This window comes from Lutzomyia longipalpis, chromosome 2, assembly GCF_024334085.1.
Source record: "Lutzomyia longipalpis isolate SR_M1_2022 chromosome 2, ASM2433408v1".
NCBI lineage: Eukaryota > Metazoa > Arthropoda > Insecta > Diptera > Psychodidae > Lutzomyia > Lutzomyia longipalpis.
The window spans coordinates 27,497,525-27,516,697 of NC_074708.1; the positions used below are offsets into that span (position 1 = coordinate 27,497,525).

General features: G+C 37.1%; 4 protein-coding genes across 6 annotated transcripts in view; 2 read left to right on the forward strand and 2 right to left on the reverse strand.

The window, feature by feature from the left end:
• Window positions 1-57: 57 nt before the first annotated feature.
• On the forward strand, window positions 58-3,432 carry LOC129789982 (uncharacterized). 2 transcript variants are annotated; one of them, XR_008750516.1, is made up of 3 exons: window positions 58-179; window positions 2,594-2,741; window positions 2,998-3,432. XR_008750516.1 is itself a non-coding variant. In XM_055827132.1 (2 exons), the coding sequence occupies exon 1, from the start codon at window positions 58-60 to the stop codon at window positions 169-171; it is 114 nt and encodes a 37-aa protein (XP_055683107.1). In that variant the 3' UTR covers window positions 172-179; window positions 2,998-3,432. The 2 variants fall into 2 exon arrangements, 1 of the variants encoding a protein (XP_055683107.1); XM_055827132.1 differs by lacking the exon at window positions 2,594-2,741.
• LOC129791229 (tektin-4) lies at window positions 268-1,927 on the reverse strand. The gene is made up of 5 exons (XM_055829298.1): window positions 1,892-1,927; window positions 1,638-1,831; window positions 1,348-1,574; window positions 941-1,244; window positions 268-874 (listed from the first exon to the last, which is right to left on the reverse strand). The coding sequence occupies exons 1-5, from the start codon at window positions 1,925-1,927 to the stop codon at window positions 277-279; spliced, it is 1,359 nt and encodes a 452-aa protein (XP_055685273.1). The 3' UTR covers window positions 268-276.
• Window positions 2,002-5,196, reverse strand: LOC129789904 (histone acetyltransferase KAT8-like). The gene is made up of 4 exons (XM_055827029.1): window positions 5,003-5,196; window positions 4,475-4,935; window positions 3,860-4,410; window positions 2,002-2,302 (listed from the first exon to the last, which is right to left on the reverse strand). Exons 1-4 carry the CDS (start codon window positions 5,076-5,078, stop codon window positions 2,086-2,088), a joined length of 1,305 nt encoding a protein of 434 aa, XP_055683004.1. The 5' UTR covers window positions 5,079-5,196; the 3' UTR covers window positions 2,002-2,085.
• Window positions 5,197-10,088: 4,892 nt separating this feature from the next.
• Window positions 10,089-19,173, forward strand: part of LOC129789847 (uncharacterized) — a 188,172-nt gene continuing 179,087 nt past the window's right edge. Inside the window, exon 1 of one of the 2 annotated variants that reach the window (XM_055826922.1) lies at window positions 10,089-11,442. The gene's annotated coding sequence lies outside the window, so the exon portion shown is untranslated. The remainder of the gene's footprint in view (window positions 11,443-19,173) is intronic. The other variant, XM_055826923.1, reaches the window with a different exon arrangement.

A 19,173-nucleotide genomic window follows, 5' to 3' on the forward strand; every position in this document is an offset into this window, starting at 1 on the left:
ATTAATGCAAAATAATTGAGAAAAACTTGTGAATTGTGTTGAAAATTGAAGAGAAAAATGATCATCGATGGTTGGTCGTACTACTTTTACGTGATTATCCTGATAGTTCCGGTTTATCTGGCGTTTAAGCTCCTCCAGTGGATGGGATGGTCACTCTTTGTCAACAATTAGCACTCCCGGTGAGTAAATTCCCTCATTTCCTGCTTATTTTTACGTAAGTTTATTTCCTTCCGGGAGCTACTTTACCTGGTTAGGAGGTTTTCCTAGTGAATCAGCCTAAATGTACCCACTGAGGGCAGTTGCTGATGGAAAGTACGTTCGGATGTACTGACAGCGATCCTTGTCAATATTAATTGTCCGCCTCTTTAGCATAATTTCATGCTCAAGCTTTGCACGGGCATCAATGAGTTGCTTTTGCGTATCTTCAGCTGCCTTTAGGGCTTCCTTGAGCTCAGATGAGCTTCTCTGGAGGCTTCCCACCTCATTAATTAGCCCCACTTGGGTGCGATCGTAGCAATTCTCCACCTGTGGGCGGTAGAGGTTGCGATTCTGCAGCCGAGTCTGGGAAACTTTCATCGAGAAGTCCATATTCCTTATTGCATCCTTCAGGCTCTCAATGTGGGTTTCTGTGTCCGCTAGCTTCTGTAGGGTACGCATAAGATCATTCTCCAGCATTGTCCGCATTTCATCCATGCAGGCAATGCGAGATTGGAACATCTGCTCGACGTTATCCGCTTGATTCCGGAGATCTCGTGTTGCATTCACGAGGAGTTCCTGCAGAGTCCCTCGAAGCTTCACAGATCTCTGGCGTGTGGCTTCAGCTTCATCCAGAACTTCCCGCGTGAAGTGATTCCAGAATTCCTCCGTTGATTGACTGGAAAAGAACATTTCTCTGAACTTCTTGACCTTTCAAAGCATCAAAAAATTTCTCCTGTCTTACTCTGCAACGGATTGTGTTGCTCCTGGTTTAAATTGAATACTCCCGGAAGAGTTTTCGAGGCTCCGATTGAGAGAATCCGTGGCATAGGCTTCCTTTTTGCAACTCCAATGATACTCAAGCTTATGCTTCACAGCTCTATTCTCATCCTGTTGTCTCTCAATGTCCTCCAGAGTCTTCTCCAGAACTCTACGGATGTCATTAATTAGGACAGTTTCCTTCAGAAGTTCCTCCTCAGGCCCATCACGAATTAATTCCGGATCCGGACGAGCACAGCGACGGCTCAGACATTCAGAATCTACATTCAATAAAAATCGTTAAATTTTGAAAAATGTGAGGTTATGTCACAAACAAAGAGACGCTCAAAACATAGAAATTAAGGCTTGAGGAAAGGAATCCATTTCTTTTACTTATAGATTCAGGAATCTTAAGGATTGCCATGGATTTCTTGAGACGATGTCTTTCCTCCTCAAGCATTGCAATCTCATCCACTTGAGCCTGTATTGCATGATCCAGATTCGTCTGCCATGTAAAGATTTCATGGCATCTGCTTCCTAGCCTCGTTGTACTATCCTGCTGTGTTCGATTTGTGCGAGAAAAGTTGGAAGCCATGCAGTTCTTTGCTTCATTTGCATTTCTACCACAAAAGAAACAAACTTTAGACATCTCTGATCTAACTCAAAGTTAGATCTGACCTTACTTGATGCTAAGTTCATTAACTTTCTGAGATAGAGCAAAGAGTTCTTCATTCCTGCGATGCCATTCACTCGGCGTATACCGTGTAATAGAGTATTGATTGACAATTGAAGAGTTATGCTTGACGCCATCGAGAAAACTCTTCCCGTGCGCCTTCCAGTTTTGATTCTCCAACAAGGCGACATTCTCCTTTGTCGGCTAACAAGACAAGAGCAGCTAATTAACTGAACGGCTACAAAACAAAGCACCTTTACTCACAAGTTCAAGAAAACAATCCGCAGGATTCTCTGCCATTCTTCCTGAAAAATAAATCTCTTAGAAACCTTCCCCGAAGGAACCCTCTATAGAGGAAGTAAACAACAACAGTGTTCTCCTTGACAACACGATATTTATTTTCATGAATAAAATTCAATTTCTCCTGGAATTCATTTGAGAGGGGCAAAAGAGCGGCCTCAGATCTTCTTCTTCTGCGTATTCCTCTTGTGGGGGATCCAACGTAAACACAATGGATCTACCATTAATTTGGGCTTTTTGAACTGCGGTAGTTGAAGGTGTTCATTAACCGTTTTCGGTGTTACACAAACTACGTGTTGCCCTTTCCAATACTTAACCATTTTCATTGATTGCAAAGTGGCGATGATGTCCTCCTGAGTTATTCCACTTAGTTCACTAGAAATAGAACATTTGGGTAATTTAGGAGTTTAGATCAGGCGTCAGGCATTAGATCAGACGTTAAACGTCAGACATTACGGGAAACAAAGTTTAAAGGCTTTTAAGGAAAATAACCTTTGCTTTGATTTTCTGACGCTAAAATTATTAGTTTTGATGCTCTATTGAATGATCTGCTTTGTAGCAGGTTTAGAACTCTTAGTAGGTTTGTTTTAGCAGTAGTTTCTTTTAGAATCATCTCCTACAGTGAAACTCTGACTTAATTAAGTCTGTTTAACCGTTTTTTTACAGGCTGATAACAGCTCTAAAAAGTCTGATTTATCTTTCGTACACTAAAGCCGTCCTGAGGTCTTCTAAAGGCAGACTAGACTACTAACTAATTGCTAATCAATTAGTTACTACTGAACTGAAGTTAGGCTTTAAAGATATGTTTAAAAATGTAAGTTTTCTCTTTCTTCAGTACTTCAGTAATTTAGAAGTTTTGATTAGGCCTTAGGCATTAGATCAGACGTTAAACATCAGACATTACGGGAAACTACTGAAGTTTAAAGGCCAATAACCTTTGCTTCGATTTTCTGAATTAGTTTTTGAATTAATAGTTTTTGATGCTCTATTGAATGATCTCCTTTGTTTGTAACAGGTTTAGTACGTTTAACAGGTCTCTTCTAGAAGTATTTTTGTATTTTTTTTTCGAGAATTAACTTCTAGAACTCCAACTTACTAAGCCTGTTAAACCGGTTTTATACTGGCTGGAAACAGCTTTAAAACAACATCTGAAAGTCTTCTAAAGACAGATCCAGACAACTTCTCCTAATCAACAACGGATTATGAGCAAAACTACTGAACTTGTAAGAATTCCAGATAAATAGTTAAGATATAGTTAGGCCTTAAAGATCTGCTTAAAAATGTAAGTCTTAAGGCTGGATAGACTAGAAATTTCATGCGATTCGGTGAGATTTTCAAGTCCGATCCGAAGTCCATCTCAAGAATCATTTTGGACTTCGAACTGTTTTGGATCAGACGATCGGACAAGGAAACCTCGCCGCGTTGTACAGGAGGAATTTCTCTTCCATCTGTTTAAGCTTTGAATGATTTTTGTTAAATAAAGAAAAGGATTTTTAATTTTGTAACAGTTACGTCTGATCTTATTTCCGTAACCGGCTCATCTAACTTTAACCAGAAGTGTTTGATTTTTAATTTTTCTGCGTTTTTATTGTTTTTGTTTCTTCTAGAACAATTTGTTTCCTTATAGTCTTCAAAGGAACTTTAACGAAACCAAATCAGTAAGAACAGAACTTTTTTTTTCTGAACTGCTTATTCTGTAGTCTTCAAACTTCTGACTTTACAATCGTAGGTTTCTTTAGAACTTTCTTATTATTTAGAATTAGATTTTACGTCATTTCTTATTTAGAAGCCTCTGTTCTATTCTCAGAGGAACTAAATGCGTTCTTCTGACCTAAAGTCTTCTCCTAACTCCAGAAAAAAAGAAGGAGAAACTCAACAACAAAAGGAAACCGGATTTGATCTAAAAAATTCTCAAGATTAATGTGAACTAACCTGAGCTCCTTGACGGACTGTGTTGTAGTTCGGCACTCCCGCATGAGCTCCAGTAGTGTGTAGGCCCAGTAGCTGCGGTAGCTGAGACGTCCGAGATCTGACAGAGGCTTCTCGGGGCTCCCAATAATACCTTCACGACGGGATAATTCATAGCTGAAAGCAATTAGGAGCTTCCCGTAGCCCTTTCGCTGGTACGGCGGCAGGATGAGGATGCAGGCGACGTTGTTGTTTTCCGGGGATTCCTTCTCCTTGGAGAAGTAGCCCACAATGTGAGCGCCCTGCTTGTCAATCTCACAGAGAACGTAGAAGTAGAAGGGCTCCACGTCGAAGTAGAGGGTTTTGTGGTCGAGAAAGAGCTTCGCCAGGAGGCAGAGGGTCTGGCAGTAGAGAACGTGATCCTTGCCGTCAATTTCAAAGATACTTATTGTTCCCTTCCGGTAGATTTCTGCTCCTGGTGGCTGCCTCTTCTTGCACTTCTCCTTGTGCGTCTTGTACTGGAGCGCGAAACGCATGTAGATGAGGCAGTACTCGCACACATACAGCTTACTGACCTACGGAAGGTAAACCGAAAGGTAAGAGTTTTGTTTCCGGAAAGGTACTTCCAGAAGGACTCACCTTGCCGTACTCCTCGGGGTAGGGGGAGAAGTACCACGTGTCAATCTCATAGCGTCCAATTCGCAGCTTGTCGATGTACTTCACCTTCGTGATGGCTTCGTGCTCCTTCTCCAGGGCTGCCGTTGTGGGATCCATCTCTTCGTACGTCTTCTGGACGTGGTTAATCTCATCGTGTCGTCTCTTCTGATTCCGCGTGATTGTTCGATCATTCTCCACCACAGCGGATGTATTTGTGGGTGTCACGACCTCCGTGAGTGGTGACTGTGGATCCAACTTGCTGAACTTCCCCAGGAATGTCGCTTCCGTCCGGTGGCTGTTCTTCTGCGCCTCCGTCGGCGGCGTACAAATTATCCGGCCACGCTGCACCCACTGATCCAATCTCCTATTCAACCCATCGTAGTGGATGTAATACTCATACTTGTTGTTCTCAATCAGCCTCGATTGGATTATCTGGGCGGCATCTGCAAGGAACAAAGAGGAACAAATGGTTGCGTCCGGAAGTTATGAAATTCACAGCGCCGAACTCACGCCACGTTCCATCGGGGCGGCGTACGTGATAGTTGGAACCATTGGACAATGGCTCATCTCCACTATTTTCATCCATAATTGCGATTTTGCACTAAAAACACTGATTTTTCACGCAAAAGCGATTAAAAGTGCAAATAAAAACATCACGCTAAAATTCTTCTTTTTCTTCCTTTTACTTTTTCTCCTCTTGTTGCACTGTGGCGCCATCTAGTGGGGGATTTTGTTCAGGAGGATAAATGAAGGGGCGCTCAACTGGCGAATTTTTATGTTTTTCTGCTCATTTTATTCAACATTTTCTTCACAGTCTTCACATTTTCTACTGCAATCGGTTAGGAAAAATAGGCAAAGATTTGTCAAAAAAATTTAAAATAATTACGTCACAATACTTAGGGGAACGTGACCCAATTCGGACCTCCAAAGGTCCACGCAGAATGAAAAAAAGTGGTATAAAATAAAAAACAATATTCTTTTTATTATTAGTTTCTTCAATAGGGCGTTTTTATCTAAAAAAAAAAATTCTGGAGGTTCCTAGAGATTTTAAAAAACATCTAATTTGAGTCAAATCGGTCGAGTAAAACAGGAGATATAGCTCTTAAAACTTAAAAAAAAACAAAAATTTTCCGTTAGCACCTCTTGTAGTCATTTTTGGAACTTATAATGTTTTAGAAAAGAGTTGATGCACGGCCATATAAAAACTTCTTCTATCGCAGAACAATTTTAACCCATTTCATTTTGTAGGAAATTAAAGACAAAAAGAAAAATCGCGAGAGAAACTCCCCAATATCCACTGGGATCACATAGAAAAATAAAACAAAAATGCAAAACATTCCGTCGCCATTTCCAATTTCTGTCGCTCAAAATGTTTCAAAACATTTCCTGTCACTTTTGTTGCGCTTCTTGCGCTGAGTTTCTGAGGCTTCTTGGAACCGTTCAATTAAGTCTAATTTGATCAAAATCATTCAAACCCGTCAAACCGTTCTGCAGCTTTATCGTTAAAGCACTTTTTATTTTAAGCGGTTATATTTCCTAAACGCCTTGACCGATTTTCCAGTACGAGTTATCGATGAAAAAATCTCACTGAGCTCCACGAAATCGGTTAAGATCGAATTATCGAACGATTACGTTGAGATCGCCAAATGGACTTTTCTTTTAACATATGAAACATTTTTGCTGATGTTTCATTGGTTAGTTTTAAAAGTTTATGATTTTTTTTTTATTTCATCCATTTAAGGGCACAAAAAACATAGGGGAACGTGACCAAATTCGAACCTCTTAAGGTCTTTCTCAATCCATTATTACTTAACCCTTTAACGTCCAACGTGAAACATAAAAACATTGAAACATGCGCTCTTTTATCGCGATTTTTATTCTATGAATTTTTTTAGAGGACTTTTCTCAGTCAGAACGTCTTCTTTGGCCCCTTATGCGTGAATTTGATGCATTTGTAACATGGAAAAACAATTGCATTCATAAATAATTGAAAAAATAAAATGTTTCACGTTTGGGTCAGCGTATGACCCAAAAAACGTTAAATGGTTAAAACTGATAAAACTTCAAATGTAGAAAGTTATGGGAGTTAAAAGAGCATTAAATAGGCTTTAAAATGGTACCAAAAGCTTTTCCATTTGATTAGTTTGAGATATTAAAATATCCTGAAAAATCTATTTTTATTCATTGAATTTTTCTGTCTCATCTGATTAAATTACCTTTTATAGATTTATTTTCAGAATTATTTATTTTGCTTTATTTATAAATTTTTTGTCAATAAATTTATTTCCATTCCAATTGTATGTATAAATTATATTTCTCATCCAATTTTAGCTGAATTCTTGATTAAATTGTCTGACGTGATAATTCATTTTGAATGTTCTCATTTTTTTTTCTTGGAAAATTGATTGGAAATTCTGGGAAAATCTTTTGCTAAAGGAGCATGAGAGGTGTGATATATAGCGTAGAATTCAATACGAATTGTCGCTTCACTTGAAAACTTTCTCCCAAAATGATAAATAAATTCTATTGAGAGTAGTTTGGACATCCTAATCCTGTCTTATGCTCCCTCCAGATTGTTAAGGGTTCAGGGGAGACGGGGGGAGGGGAGTGGAAAATATGTTGATATTGTGTGGCATTTTGTCGAGCCTGGCTTGGAGTGGCCCAGGGTTTGTCATCCCCATAATTCGAAAGCATATCCTGTCGCATATGTCCAGCCCTATCATCTTCATCATCGTGGTGGGCAATTTCGTAGTCAATCCACTTGGACAGTTTGCTACAGTAGAGGTCCTCGTATGTAGTCCTGACACTCAATGATAGCCATCTCATTTGCTGTCCATCATCGAGATGAAACACCCGCAATGCATCGCTCCTCTATGCTCTCTTGTCCAAGCTTACACGATGCTTCTCTCTCTCTCTCTCCCTGAAATTCCCTCTGCCAGGAGCAAGTAATGAGGACAAGCCACCCCTATCTACATACGGACTGCATGGCGAGTCCTTTTGTGGCTACTAAAATACCAGGAAGAACCACTTGAGGGACTAAAGCTCAAAAGAGTTTATTACGTGTGTAGTGAAAATTGAGGAAAATAAAGCTTTTCCGGGCTTTTTCCAATACCTATTTAACCTTTGAATATACCTGCACGAACTATACCGCCTCCTACCAAAGAATGGGTCCTTTTTGTCCCATCAATGAACTCTATTCAAACCCTCAATGCATTTTAAGTCATGAAAGCACGTCATGAACTTTTTGTCCATTGCTGCTGAATTAATTGGCTCCATTGATTCTACCTCTCGCACTACATTGATGTTTTGTTGATGGAGATGAAGAGTTAATTTCCACAAGTGAAAGCTTTTGGGAAGCAGCTTCGAGAAATTAGGTGATGAAATTTTAGCAATTGATATTGCTTCACTCATTAGAGAGCCAAATTGGGGCTTTAGTTGTTGGAATCTGTTGATCAGAGAAGCAAAATGACGACATTTTGGTTGAAAGGGTTGAAAAGGACGCCAAAGGATGACAAAATAGCCGCCATTTTGTAATATTTTTGGCGTCCTAAATAGAAGTTTCTTGTTAGAAAATCTTCGGTTCTTAACGTGTTTACATAGAATTGAAGAAAAGAATTTGCTATTAATTCAGAAATTTCCGTAATGAACTCTCTCAGAATTCTCACATAATTCTTTAAAAAAAAGAAATCCTGTGAAACATTTTTTTTATTGAGTTTCAAATGAAATTGAGCTACAAATTCTCGTGAACTTTGCATTTTGCAAAAGCTCACCCTCAATTAACCTACATAATACGCGCGAGCTTTTGATTAAAAAGAATTTATTGCAACTTTCTGCAAATTCTCGCGTGCGTCTGCGAAAGACAAACAGTGAACTTTAATTTTCTTATCCGCGTCTGTGTTGAATTTTCATTTAATTCCTAGAAAATTACATGCTTTCCCCCACCACCCACCCACGGGGAAGTTTTTCCTTGGCTGTGCCAATTTGGTGCCGATACGGGGTGGACGGGGGGAAGAAGATAAATAAATTGATGCGTTTAATCCGAAGAGAATAAACCAATAAACTTTCAATAGGATATACTAAATAAACTTTTAAAATGTTTATAGAAGGGTTAATTTAATTCTTCGCGAAGGTATATAATAAAATTAAATCTTTGAATTCAATTAGAAAACATTTAAATACAATTTTGAATGGCTTTTCTCTGTGCAAAATGATTATTTAGGCAAAACTTTTCCTTTACAACGGGAGGGAAGATAAATTGATTTCTTATTATTTCATTAAATGCTCTCAATTTTAACCATTCAAATCTTCTTATTCGTGGATTGGTTTACGCGCTAGAGGCCAATTTATCTGTTTGAATTTAACTCTAAAACTTTGTCGGCAGGTGCAAGAAGTTTTCAAACCAAGAACAGTGCGGAAAACTTTATTGAATAAGAGGCCTTTCAATGCGGGGGGGATAATTTATTGATTTTCCGTACATTTGCAGAAACAATTGATGAGCGGGAGGGGGGAGGGAGGGGTGGAACTAAAACTGCCTAATTTCTCACGCCTGGAAAACTTTTCATTTGATTAGAAAATATTACGCGAAACTTTCAAAATCCTTTTGATTGGAAGAAGAATGGAGAAATCATTGCACTTCTTCCTAGTTGCAATTTGCCAAGGAAATTTTGAGGAAAGGACGATTAGATTTTGCAAGATGGCGGATAATTTCGTTAGAAGACTAAGAAAATTAGCAAAGGATGCTATTTATCATCTCAAGAGAAAATTCTTTTAATTACTTTTCATAAGGAAAAACTGAAAAGGTTTCTTAAATTTAAAACAAAAAGCTTTGCTTTGAGTAAAACAAGCAAAAACGAAACTTGAAGCACTTGGGGTAGATTCTGATCTTTTCTCTTCTTTCCTTACAATTCGTCAGAAGATTTTTGGTATTCTGGAAAAAATCTTATAATATTTTGACATTTTATTTCTTTCTTTAAACGGGTGTCCGAAAGAAAATTACTTTTCTAGGTCTCTTTTAAGTTCTTTCTTACTGTTTTCTGGAATAATTAATTATTTGTTATTCTTTTATTGAACGACAGCAGAATGATTTAAAAACTCTATCTGTCAAAAACTTACAACAATCTTTATCAACAAGTTGTTAAAAAATAAAAGATTTTTATCAGAATCTACCCTACGTTAATAATTTTCACAGCGTAATGAAATACATCTTGCGGCGTCCAAAGGTTCAAGATGTTTTTACTTTTGCTTCTTAAAATACTTATATAAATTTAATTGTACCAAAATTATTAAAAAAAATTATTCAATCTTCGAACATTCAAAAAAAAATGCAAAATTTCTTGAATTTTTTCGCATTTTTAATCATTTTCCAGTGGAAAATTCACTAAATCGAGGGCATACTGTTGGGGGGGGGGGGTGGAAAATTCACTCGATGCTTTTCCATTCGGATTTTCACCCTCCGTATGCCGTGTTCGGGTGCATGAGGGAGGGATACCAGTGCTAAATGCCGAGCACATGCGCCTTCCACAGTTTTGTCCAAAAAGCTTTTCTCTCCACATTTTCTTGCTGCAAAGGATACTTGTAAGGGCATACGCAACCCATCAGTCGCCTTCGAGTCACGTTGGTGTTCAGATTGTTCCGGGAGCCCCCAAACGCTGTGCCCACACACATTTACCGCGTGTCCGCGTGAGAAATCTTCGACTGAGATTTTCTTTTATATACTTTTTTGCTGCTACTGCTTCCTTTTGCCAAAAAGGAAGAGCCCACCCAAGTGTGGTGGATTCTTTTGCGTGTGGATGACGCGAAAATTTATTGTCTCTGCCATCGAAGAATTGATGATTTGTGCTTCTGTGTCTCTTGCAAGTGTTACAGGATTCTTTCGTATATACGAGGCCTCCCTCCAGTCGACGTGACTGTGCTTTCATCCCTTCGACTAGCCCAGGGAGGAGTGTTGGTGATTGTGCAAGAAAAAAAGGGAAGAATCATCGATTGAAGAGTGGCAAAAGATTTTCTTCTTTTTTTTTTGGTGAAGTGTGTCCCAATCACATTTTTTGACACTTTTCTTTCCATCGCACATCAAACACCCTTTTGTAGGGAATTTTCTTCGTCAACTTCTCCCGCGAGGAGGGGACCTTTTTTTTCCTTGGCAAGGCCGTGAAGAGGGATTCCTCGGACGTGGAGAAATCATCCATCCTTGGACCACCCTCATCCACCCACATTCATTCCACATAAACCCCATGTCGATTAGAATATATTAGCAAAGGCACATACAACCCAAGAAGGGAGGACACGCACACAAAAGGTATCCCCTTTTCAGGGGGGAAGGGGAAGCGGGTGAAGCTTGATATCCGCACCAGTACCTCATATCCGGTGGTGGATTTGGTGAAAGACAGAATTATCCACCCTCACGTCTGAGGGAGGATTTTTGCAGTGAGTTTTGTGCCAAAAAAAAAAATTGTGAATATTTTCTATGAGAGCCATAAATGAAAAATGTTTCCAATGTCCCCCAAAGCTTCCTAGCCAGATGTGATTGGCATTTTTCCCAAAACAACAAAAAAGTGCTCCATATCACGATAAATTGATTTTTTTCTGGCACTGTGTGAGGAACACACTAAATCTTGATCACACAGTCCCACTGTCTCTCTGTGCTCAATCATTCATGAAGCAAACATTTTGAAATTCCCAAAAGCGACAAGAGATTCCATCCGGAAGTGCTCCGTAGTACCGCATATGTAGTTTAGATAAGCCACACACACCACAGCTATATACAGTGTGGGTGATTAAAACTTCCGAAACAGGCAAAAATTTTTTTTTTAATTGTGAAAACTGAAATAAAAAAAAACAAACAGTGTGTTTAGGGACTTTAAGTGCACGTGGTATAGATTTTTCCGAAGATTTTCCTCGAGAGAACACATAACACACCTATTGTGGATATTTGAGGAAATTTTTCAAAGGAGGTAAGTTCTTTGAATACAGTGTCGCTGTGAAAAATGTGCAAGATTAAGCCGAGGATTTGCCTCATGATTTTTATCAGGAGAAAATCTTCTCTTCCCCCTTTTTTCTCGTAAATACACAGACAGGGTCATTTTCCACTACATTACCTATTCCTATTGCGGATTCATCTTCTTTCTCAAATATTCATGTACTCGCTCATCCTCCTTTCTTTGCCCCTTTCCCATCCAGACGAAAGAAGGGAAGGAAGAGCACAATATCTCAGTCAGAGATATGCTAATTAATATAGCTCCTTCATGTACATTTTAGTTTTCATTTGAATGGGGATTTTTCAAAAGAATAAGAAATTAAGGGAATGAAATGAAATTATATAGAACTGAATTACTCTTCTTTTTTTCAGCTTGATTTTTGAGCTTTTCTTCTTTTGAGTTTAAATAGTTTAAATTTCAATGGAAGTTTTAGCAGTTTCTGCTGAAGTTAGCTGGGGAGAATAGGATCAAAATGGGTGGGAGAAATAATTTTCCGGATTTTTAGCTGTGTTTCTTTCAGACACAGCTTTTGTGTACCGAGCAAAATCGAAAGTCGTCAGATCGGGCTCAAACTTGGGATGAGCACGAATTAGGGTCCCCACATTCCAAAAAACATATGCGCCAAAAATTTTTTTTCCAGCCGGCCGGCCGGATTATAAACATAAATTGCAAGAGAACGGTGATAGATAGAGACTTGCGGTAAACGGCAAAGTTTAAATATCGACCTGAAGAAATCCGATTATGAGGTCAAATCCACCCCTCCACCCCCCCGTCCGCCATTTTGAATAACCTCAAAATTTTGTTTTCGCTATATCTCAGCCGCTATTATAGCTAGAAGGCTGAAATTTTGATATGTACTCTAGCGTTGATACCACTGCAAGACCTTTCCAACGATACCTCATTTTCGAAAATCGGTCAAGCCGTTTAGTCAATATGGCTGTCACAATTTTTCATCGAAAATCGACCATAACTCGAAAACGGCTTGACCGATTTTGATCGACCCGGGGTCAAATGAAAGATCTCAACAAACCCTACAACTCTCTAGAACATCCGAAGTTTCAAAAGTGACCGCTAGGGGGCCAAAAATCAAAAACAAAATTTTCGATTAGTTTTCGATGAATATCTCGAAAACGACGACATAAATTTTTTGATATGTTGTAGCTGACCATATTATCTAGCTTCATGCCAAAAATGAAGAAAATCTATGGATCCGTTCTCGAGATATGGCCTTCCAAACATTTCTTAGGGTATGACTTTTCAACTTTTCCCGACTTTGCGCGTATTTAAACTAATTCGCGTTCTAGTTTGCTCTCACAAAATTGGTACACTGAAAGAAACACAGCTCCCGTAAGCTTGGTCAGCTTACAAGTACATTTCATATGGATCTTCCTGGATTGAAGAAAAAAATATTTTTATTTATTAAATTTTAGTCTTTTTTTCTAGAATAAAAATAAATGAGAGAAATAATTAATTAGGAGTCCATTAAATAGAGATTTTTAGTGTCTACAATTTCTTTTTAATGCAAAAAATTCACACAAAAAATGATTTTCTAATTGTTAATTCGATTTCAAATTTTTATTATATTTTTTTCCTCAAAATTGCAATCATTGTAAAACAGTGGAGACGCCTAGTGACCATCAGACGTTTTTTATGAAAGTCAATGAGCAATGATTGATACTTATAAGCCTTTTAACTTTAGCCAATTAAATTCAAATAAACATTAGATAAGATAATAGTTTATTCATGCCCCAGGTAAAGAATACATAGAGAAACTATATACAATACATAGAGGGACTATATACATTAAAAAAATAAAAATTTACAAAAATTTGTTTGAAACTTTGTGTAAATTAGGAAGCATTTTCACCTTTAAATTATTGAAATAGGAGCACACACAAAATTCCGCCTAACTTTTTTTCTGGGTGTCCGATTTTCAAAATTTCAAAAAGCTCTGAAAGTTACATTCTTCCCTTGTCCAAAACTGCCGGGGTGATCAAAATCAGTTGAGAATCTGATTTTTGACAGTCGTTTAAGTAGACCCATACCAAAAATGCCACTTTCTGTTCAATTATCTATCAAAACTGAACGGATAGACCGATTTACAAAAATCTATCACCGTTGGAAAGGAGATGAATGTAGCTTTCCGAATCTATGCTACTTTTCAAAATCGGTCGTTCACAGCCTGAGATATTGACGATTGAAATCAGGGGTACCTGTAAAACCTATATTTATGGTCCTATTATTTTTCTCGTAACTGTATGTAAATTAACCCAGATTAGCCTTTTGTAACGTATTTAGTACCCACAGAAAATATTTTTTATTTACTTTAAGCGGCCAAAAATAGAATAGACATTTTTCTTATTTTCATAGAAGACAGATTCAATTAAAAAAAAAAGAATTATAGAACTTCTTGTTTTGAAGTTGGACTCTGCGAAAAATTTTAAAATTTTTTGGATATATTTGAGTTAAATAGATGGTCGAATAGAAGATTTTAACAAGAACGTTTAATGCAAGAAGTTTCCAAATTTCCCTAATAATTGTGCCACTTGTGCCATCATCGATAGAAGATTTTACCTGAAATATGGCTAATTTTTCATTTTATTAGCAATATATTCCTTTAATATTCTCAATTCCAGAATAATTAATTAAACATTTAAAATAAATAGGTGCAATTTAAGCAATTTTACGCAGCTCACGAACGACAATACGCTTTTGCAAATACCATATTTGTTTCGTACAATTCACACGTTTTTGAGTCTCTTGAAAATTTACCATTAGTGTGAGTCCGTGTAGGTTAATAATAAAATAATATTAAAGTATAGGTAATAATTTTATAATGTATTTAGGTAGATATCTATAGAGGTGATATTTCCAATAGAAAATTTCTTTTATTTCAATTTATTCAACATAATAAGGCATATTTTAATTTTAAAAATGTGGCAGTCTCTTTAGCAAAATTATAGCATAAAGACCTTATAATTAATTTCAAATGAATCTAAATCTAATTTCCTGATCATAAGCACAAGACTTAATCAATAATTAAAATTCTAAATTAAAACATCCTTTATGATTTAACAAAACGCCCACTCTTACATCATACATCGCAAATTGAATTTTTAGATTAAAAATGTATAGGGAAAATGTGTAATCAAAAATGGAATGTGAATAAATCAATTATTATTATTATTATTATTATTATTTATTAAAAAAAGCTTTAAAAAACATTTCAAATATTCAATTATGCAGCTACAAATTTAATTTCCATAATTTCAGTACCATTCTCTCACAGAGTGAATAATAAGCCCACATGGGGTTTGTTCTGGCATAAAAATAAAGGATAATCCACTCAAAAATGAATATTTTAAATATCCCACACATATACCCCCTAAATACATCCTGAAAATAAAATTTTAAATAAACAAAAATAACCCCTCTCACAGAGATAATAAAATGAAAATTTCTCAATATATGTATATTAAACCCCTTGAAAGTTCCCTCAATGTGGGATGGAGGCAACCAAAAAAATTGACGTGGGAATTGAATGAGAAATCACAGAGAGAAATGTAAATAAATTAGCTGGAAGAGAGGATATTTTGTCTTAAATAGATTTCATTACAAGTTATTGTAATTAATTTGTCTCTCTACGCCTTTGGTTCTCATCAATCAGTGGAGAAAATTGAATAAATTCCTTCTGCTATGTGGAGTTGTATATACATAGTTTCTGTCCACTACATATAGGAAAATCAATATGAGAGCTTTTCGCTCAAGGGATATCCCGAACTCATTAATGCTGTCATTGTCATCAGTCAAAGAAAATCGGTAGATATTGGGCAAATCTTTGCCGGGGAAATTAATTTTATCGATTTTATTGGGAAGTTTTCTTTTATTTAGGAAGTTTTTCGTATTTAAAAATAAAATTTATTTTGTTTTAGAAGTAAATTGAGAGGTTTTATAAAATTGCAAAAAAATTAGCGAAGACATATGTATATTTCTTGCCTAAAGAAGGCTTGAATAAGAGCTTAAAGCTTTGAAAAAAATTTCCTTTTCTTTTAAATTACAATTTTTTTCCTTATAAAAATTTGCAAAACTGTAAACAAGTTTTAGAATCAAATAGAATTTTTATTAAAATACATCTAAATCGTTTGAAAAAGAGTAAAAAATTCTAATTTTTGGAATGTGTCTTGGATAAATGGTTAAATTTCCCGCACAATTGTTCTCATGACTCTTGAATCGTTTACAAGGATCAACATAAAATGCCTAAAACTTTACAATTTTTGCTACTTCGCACAAACGCGAGATTTTTTTGCTACTACACACCACACAGTGACTTACAACTCCTTTAGCATAAATGATAATAAAGTGCTTGCTTTCGATGTTTTTCTTTCCCCAAGAACAATCCTTGGGGGTGTTAGAACACCCAGAGAAACATCGCACTGGCAAAACACAGAGAGAGAAAAGGCAAAAAAGGGAAACTCCCGCACAAATGGTGTGAGTTTTCTTATTACTTCTTTTATATGTATTTTGCTTTTGGTGCTACTTCATCATATTTTTTTCTGCTCTGTGCGCCTATTTGGGGTGGTTTTCGCTTCTTTTTTTTGCGCCTATATGTGTGTGATAAACGAGCTATTAAAAATAAACGACTTCTATTGATGTTTCTTTTGCCCACACCCCGGCGCAACAAAAGGTGGGGGTGGGGCTCCCTTCCACCCATTTGACCGCATTAGTTGTACCATTACATACAATAAATTATGTTAATTCTGCTGACTAATAAAATAATACAAGAGAAAAACGATGAGGAAAGTCACGAGGGGTGGTACTGGGGGGGGCTGTATGAAAATAAGTAAAAGAAAAGTAGAAGAATGGGCGTTTTTTTTTAACAAACATGATTTTACGTGAGGGAAGATTTTTTATTATTTCAAATTAAAATCTGTGATGAATTCATTTGTTAATTTGCATAGCTTTAAGCGCTCTCTGGATCATTATCAGGGGCTAGGACGCAGGAGCGTAGACAGACATTTTTTCAAAGGAGTGTTTCAGGAATTAGAAATAATATTGGATTGAATAAAAAATAGGTTTTCCTTAAAAGAATCAAGAAAATTTACGAAAAATTAACAATTTTAAACTCAATGGGTTAAAAACAGTCAAAAGAAGTAAATTTTACTCATGAAAGGGTTAACAAATCACGAATTTTTACAAAAGGCAAAATAACGAACAAATTCATAGATATGAAGCTTTAGATTCCTTTCACCAGGCGCCACCATCGTGGGTATTAACAAACCAAATATGATCTTTATTTTATGAATGGTGAATGAGCTTTCTGGGAAAGCACAAACTGGTACACATAGCAATGAAATGCGACGGATATTGTTCAGGAAATCGATAAGGAGAGTCCCCCTTTTAGTTGTGCCCCCATTTTCCGTCCCAATTAGCCGGCTTTCGGTGTTGGGGTGCTTACAAAGAAGAAGGTACGATACCACTCTATACAAAACACCCAAATGTGCATCCCAATGGAAAATATTTTCATTCTGGCGCTTTTCCACGTCACAAAGCTCCTCCCGGGGGGAGGGGGGAGGGAATCGATTTTCCATGACTGTGGGGGTTTTATTGAATATATTTTGAGAAGTATTTTCAAATATAGAGTTTTTTCTTCATCTCAAAGAGTGGCAATCTCGGTTATGTGAAAATACATAGTAGGATGTGGGGGTTGGGGGTGGATTTGCAGCAGTGCACACGATGGAAGTTCTTGTGTGACTCAATTTTGGCAATCTTGTGGTATTGTTTGAGCACCATCCAGCCCCCTATTCTGCAAGGAAAATATCCCCAAATGGGAGCTCCTTCTGCAAGCTAACACAAGAACTTTATTAAATTTTAATATCTTCCCCCATCACTGTGTGTGCTTTTAATTTATTACCTTGTTTGACGGGCCTGGGAAGTAATAATGTACCAAAATACTTGGCATAGGGAGTGGTAGCTTAAGGGAGTGTGTGGGTGGAATTTTGATGGTGCCAAAAAGAGCTCAACTAGTTGCAAATACACCAAGAAATTGATTGCATCGTGACGTGACACTTGCAGGGAAATACGTGATTGTGGGCTAAAATTGTCACAAATTGATGAGATTACATTTTCTTTTGCATTTCAATGCTATTTTTCTGTGAGATTTTTTTTCGTATCATTCATTCTTTTAACCTTTGATTTTATTGGAATTTTTACCTTCAATTTTCAATAAGAAAAATTCAACAGAAATCTATTAAAAAATTAATTTAAATGATTAAAATCCAAGAAGAAGGAACCAATAAGAAGAAATTAATAAATTCAACTTATAGCTTAATTTAGTTTTTAATTTAAATTAGTTTCCTCCGGAAAACCACCCCCAAACACACACACCACCCCTCAAAATAAAATTCAATTTAACTTCCGGCAAAATTAAATATAAATTTTGAATTAATTGGGGAAATTTCGATGGCTTTCCTAATACCTTCCTATACATGATATTGCTTAAACTCTCTGTGCATTCTTCCCCTCTCTCGCCATGTGAAATCATGTATAGCAGATCGTATTCTGCGAGGGGATTTCTTCCATCCACTCCCCGCCCTACACGATCGCGCCACAAACATCTCAATTACGTGAGCAATGCCACGATAAACTGAGAGTTGTTCTTGTGCGAAAACACCCAACTTTGACGTCGAAGGCATCCCTCCACTCCCGTCCTTGTGTGAGCTGTAAGCTAAAAGTAGCATTCCCAAATTAATTTACAATTTGAGCGAACAAATACAGAGTAAAGAGGGGTGGACTCTGTGTACGGTGGGTTTTTAGTGGGGGTGGAGAAGAGCTTTACAGGCTGTGAGGGAATTTCCCTGGGTATGCCGGAATGGGGTGGGAAATTGGGAAAACAGCAAAGTTCCACTCGAAATTGTGCTGAAATCATCAAATTGAGTTACACATCCCATCCGTCTGATGAGCGATAGCTCCGAGATCCACCTCACATTCTTCAGGGGGTTGCTTCTCTTTTTTTTTTCTTCTTCACTTCTCCTCCTCCCTCCTTCACAATCCACAGCATATTCGCAACTTCTGCGGCATCCCTCCCCACACACAAAGAACGTCCCCTGTGGAGAGAATCACTGCCACGAGAGAGCTTTTTCTCCTTGGCTGGAGCTTTGGGTAAAATGTGGCATCATTCGTGTGCTTGTCATACACGTTTGGGGTGGCTCCAGGGACGCCCCAAATGGCACGAGGTTGCAAACTTATACCACACAAACACCCCCCTGGATTTGTGTGTGATATTTTTCTGTTACAAGACCTCATTCGGCACTTTACTCACAATTGAGACTCATTTAGAAGTCCAACGAAAGTCATATTTTAGTGGAGTTTATTGATTTGAGAATCCACTCACACGGAGCTTTCGGCTTTAGGAGCTTTTAGTTCGATGGCCTTTCAGTTTGGGCTTTTTGCAAATTGAAGATTCTACTGAGAGATAAATTGAAGGAAGGAAAACATCTGCAAAGTCAGATTATCGTAAACTTATTGATAGAAGATAGAATATTAGAAATAAGTTAAATTTTACAATTAAATTTTCAAGTAAATCCTGAATCTCAAATCTCTTTGCAAATTAGAAAATCTGAAAATTAATGAGTAAAAAAATGTCTTTGCATTATATAATAAAAAAAAACTAGGGGAGAGCGGGGCTAATAAAGTCACTTAAAGGTTTAG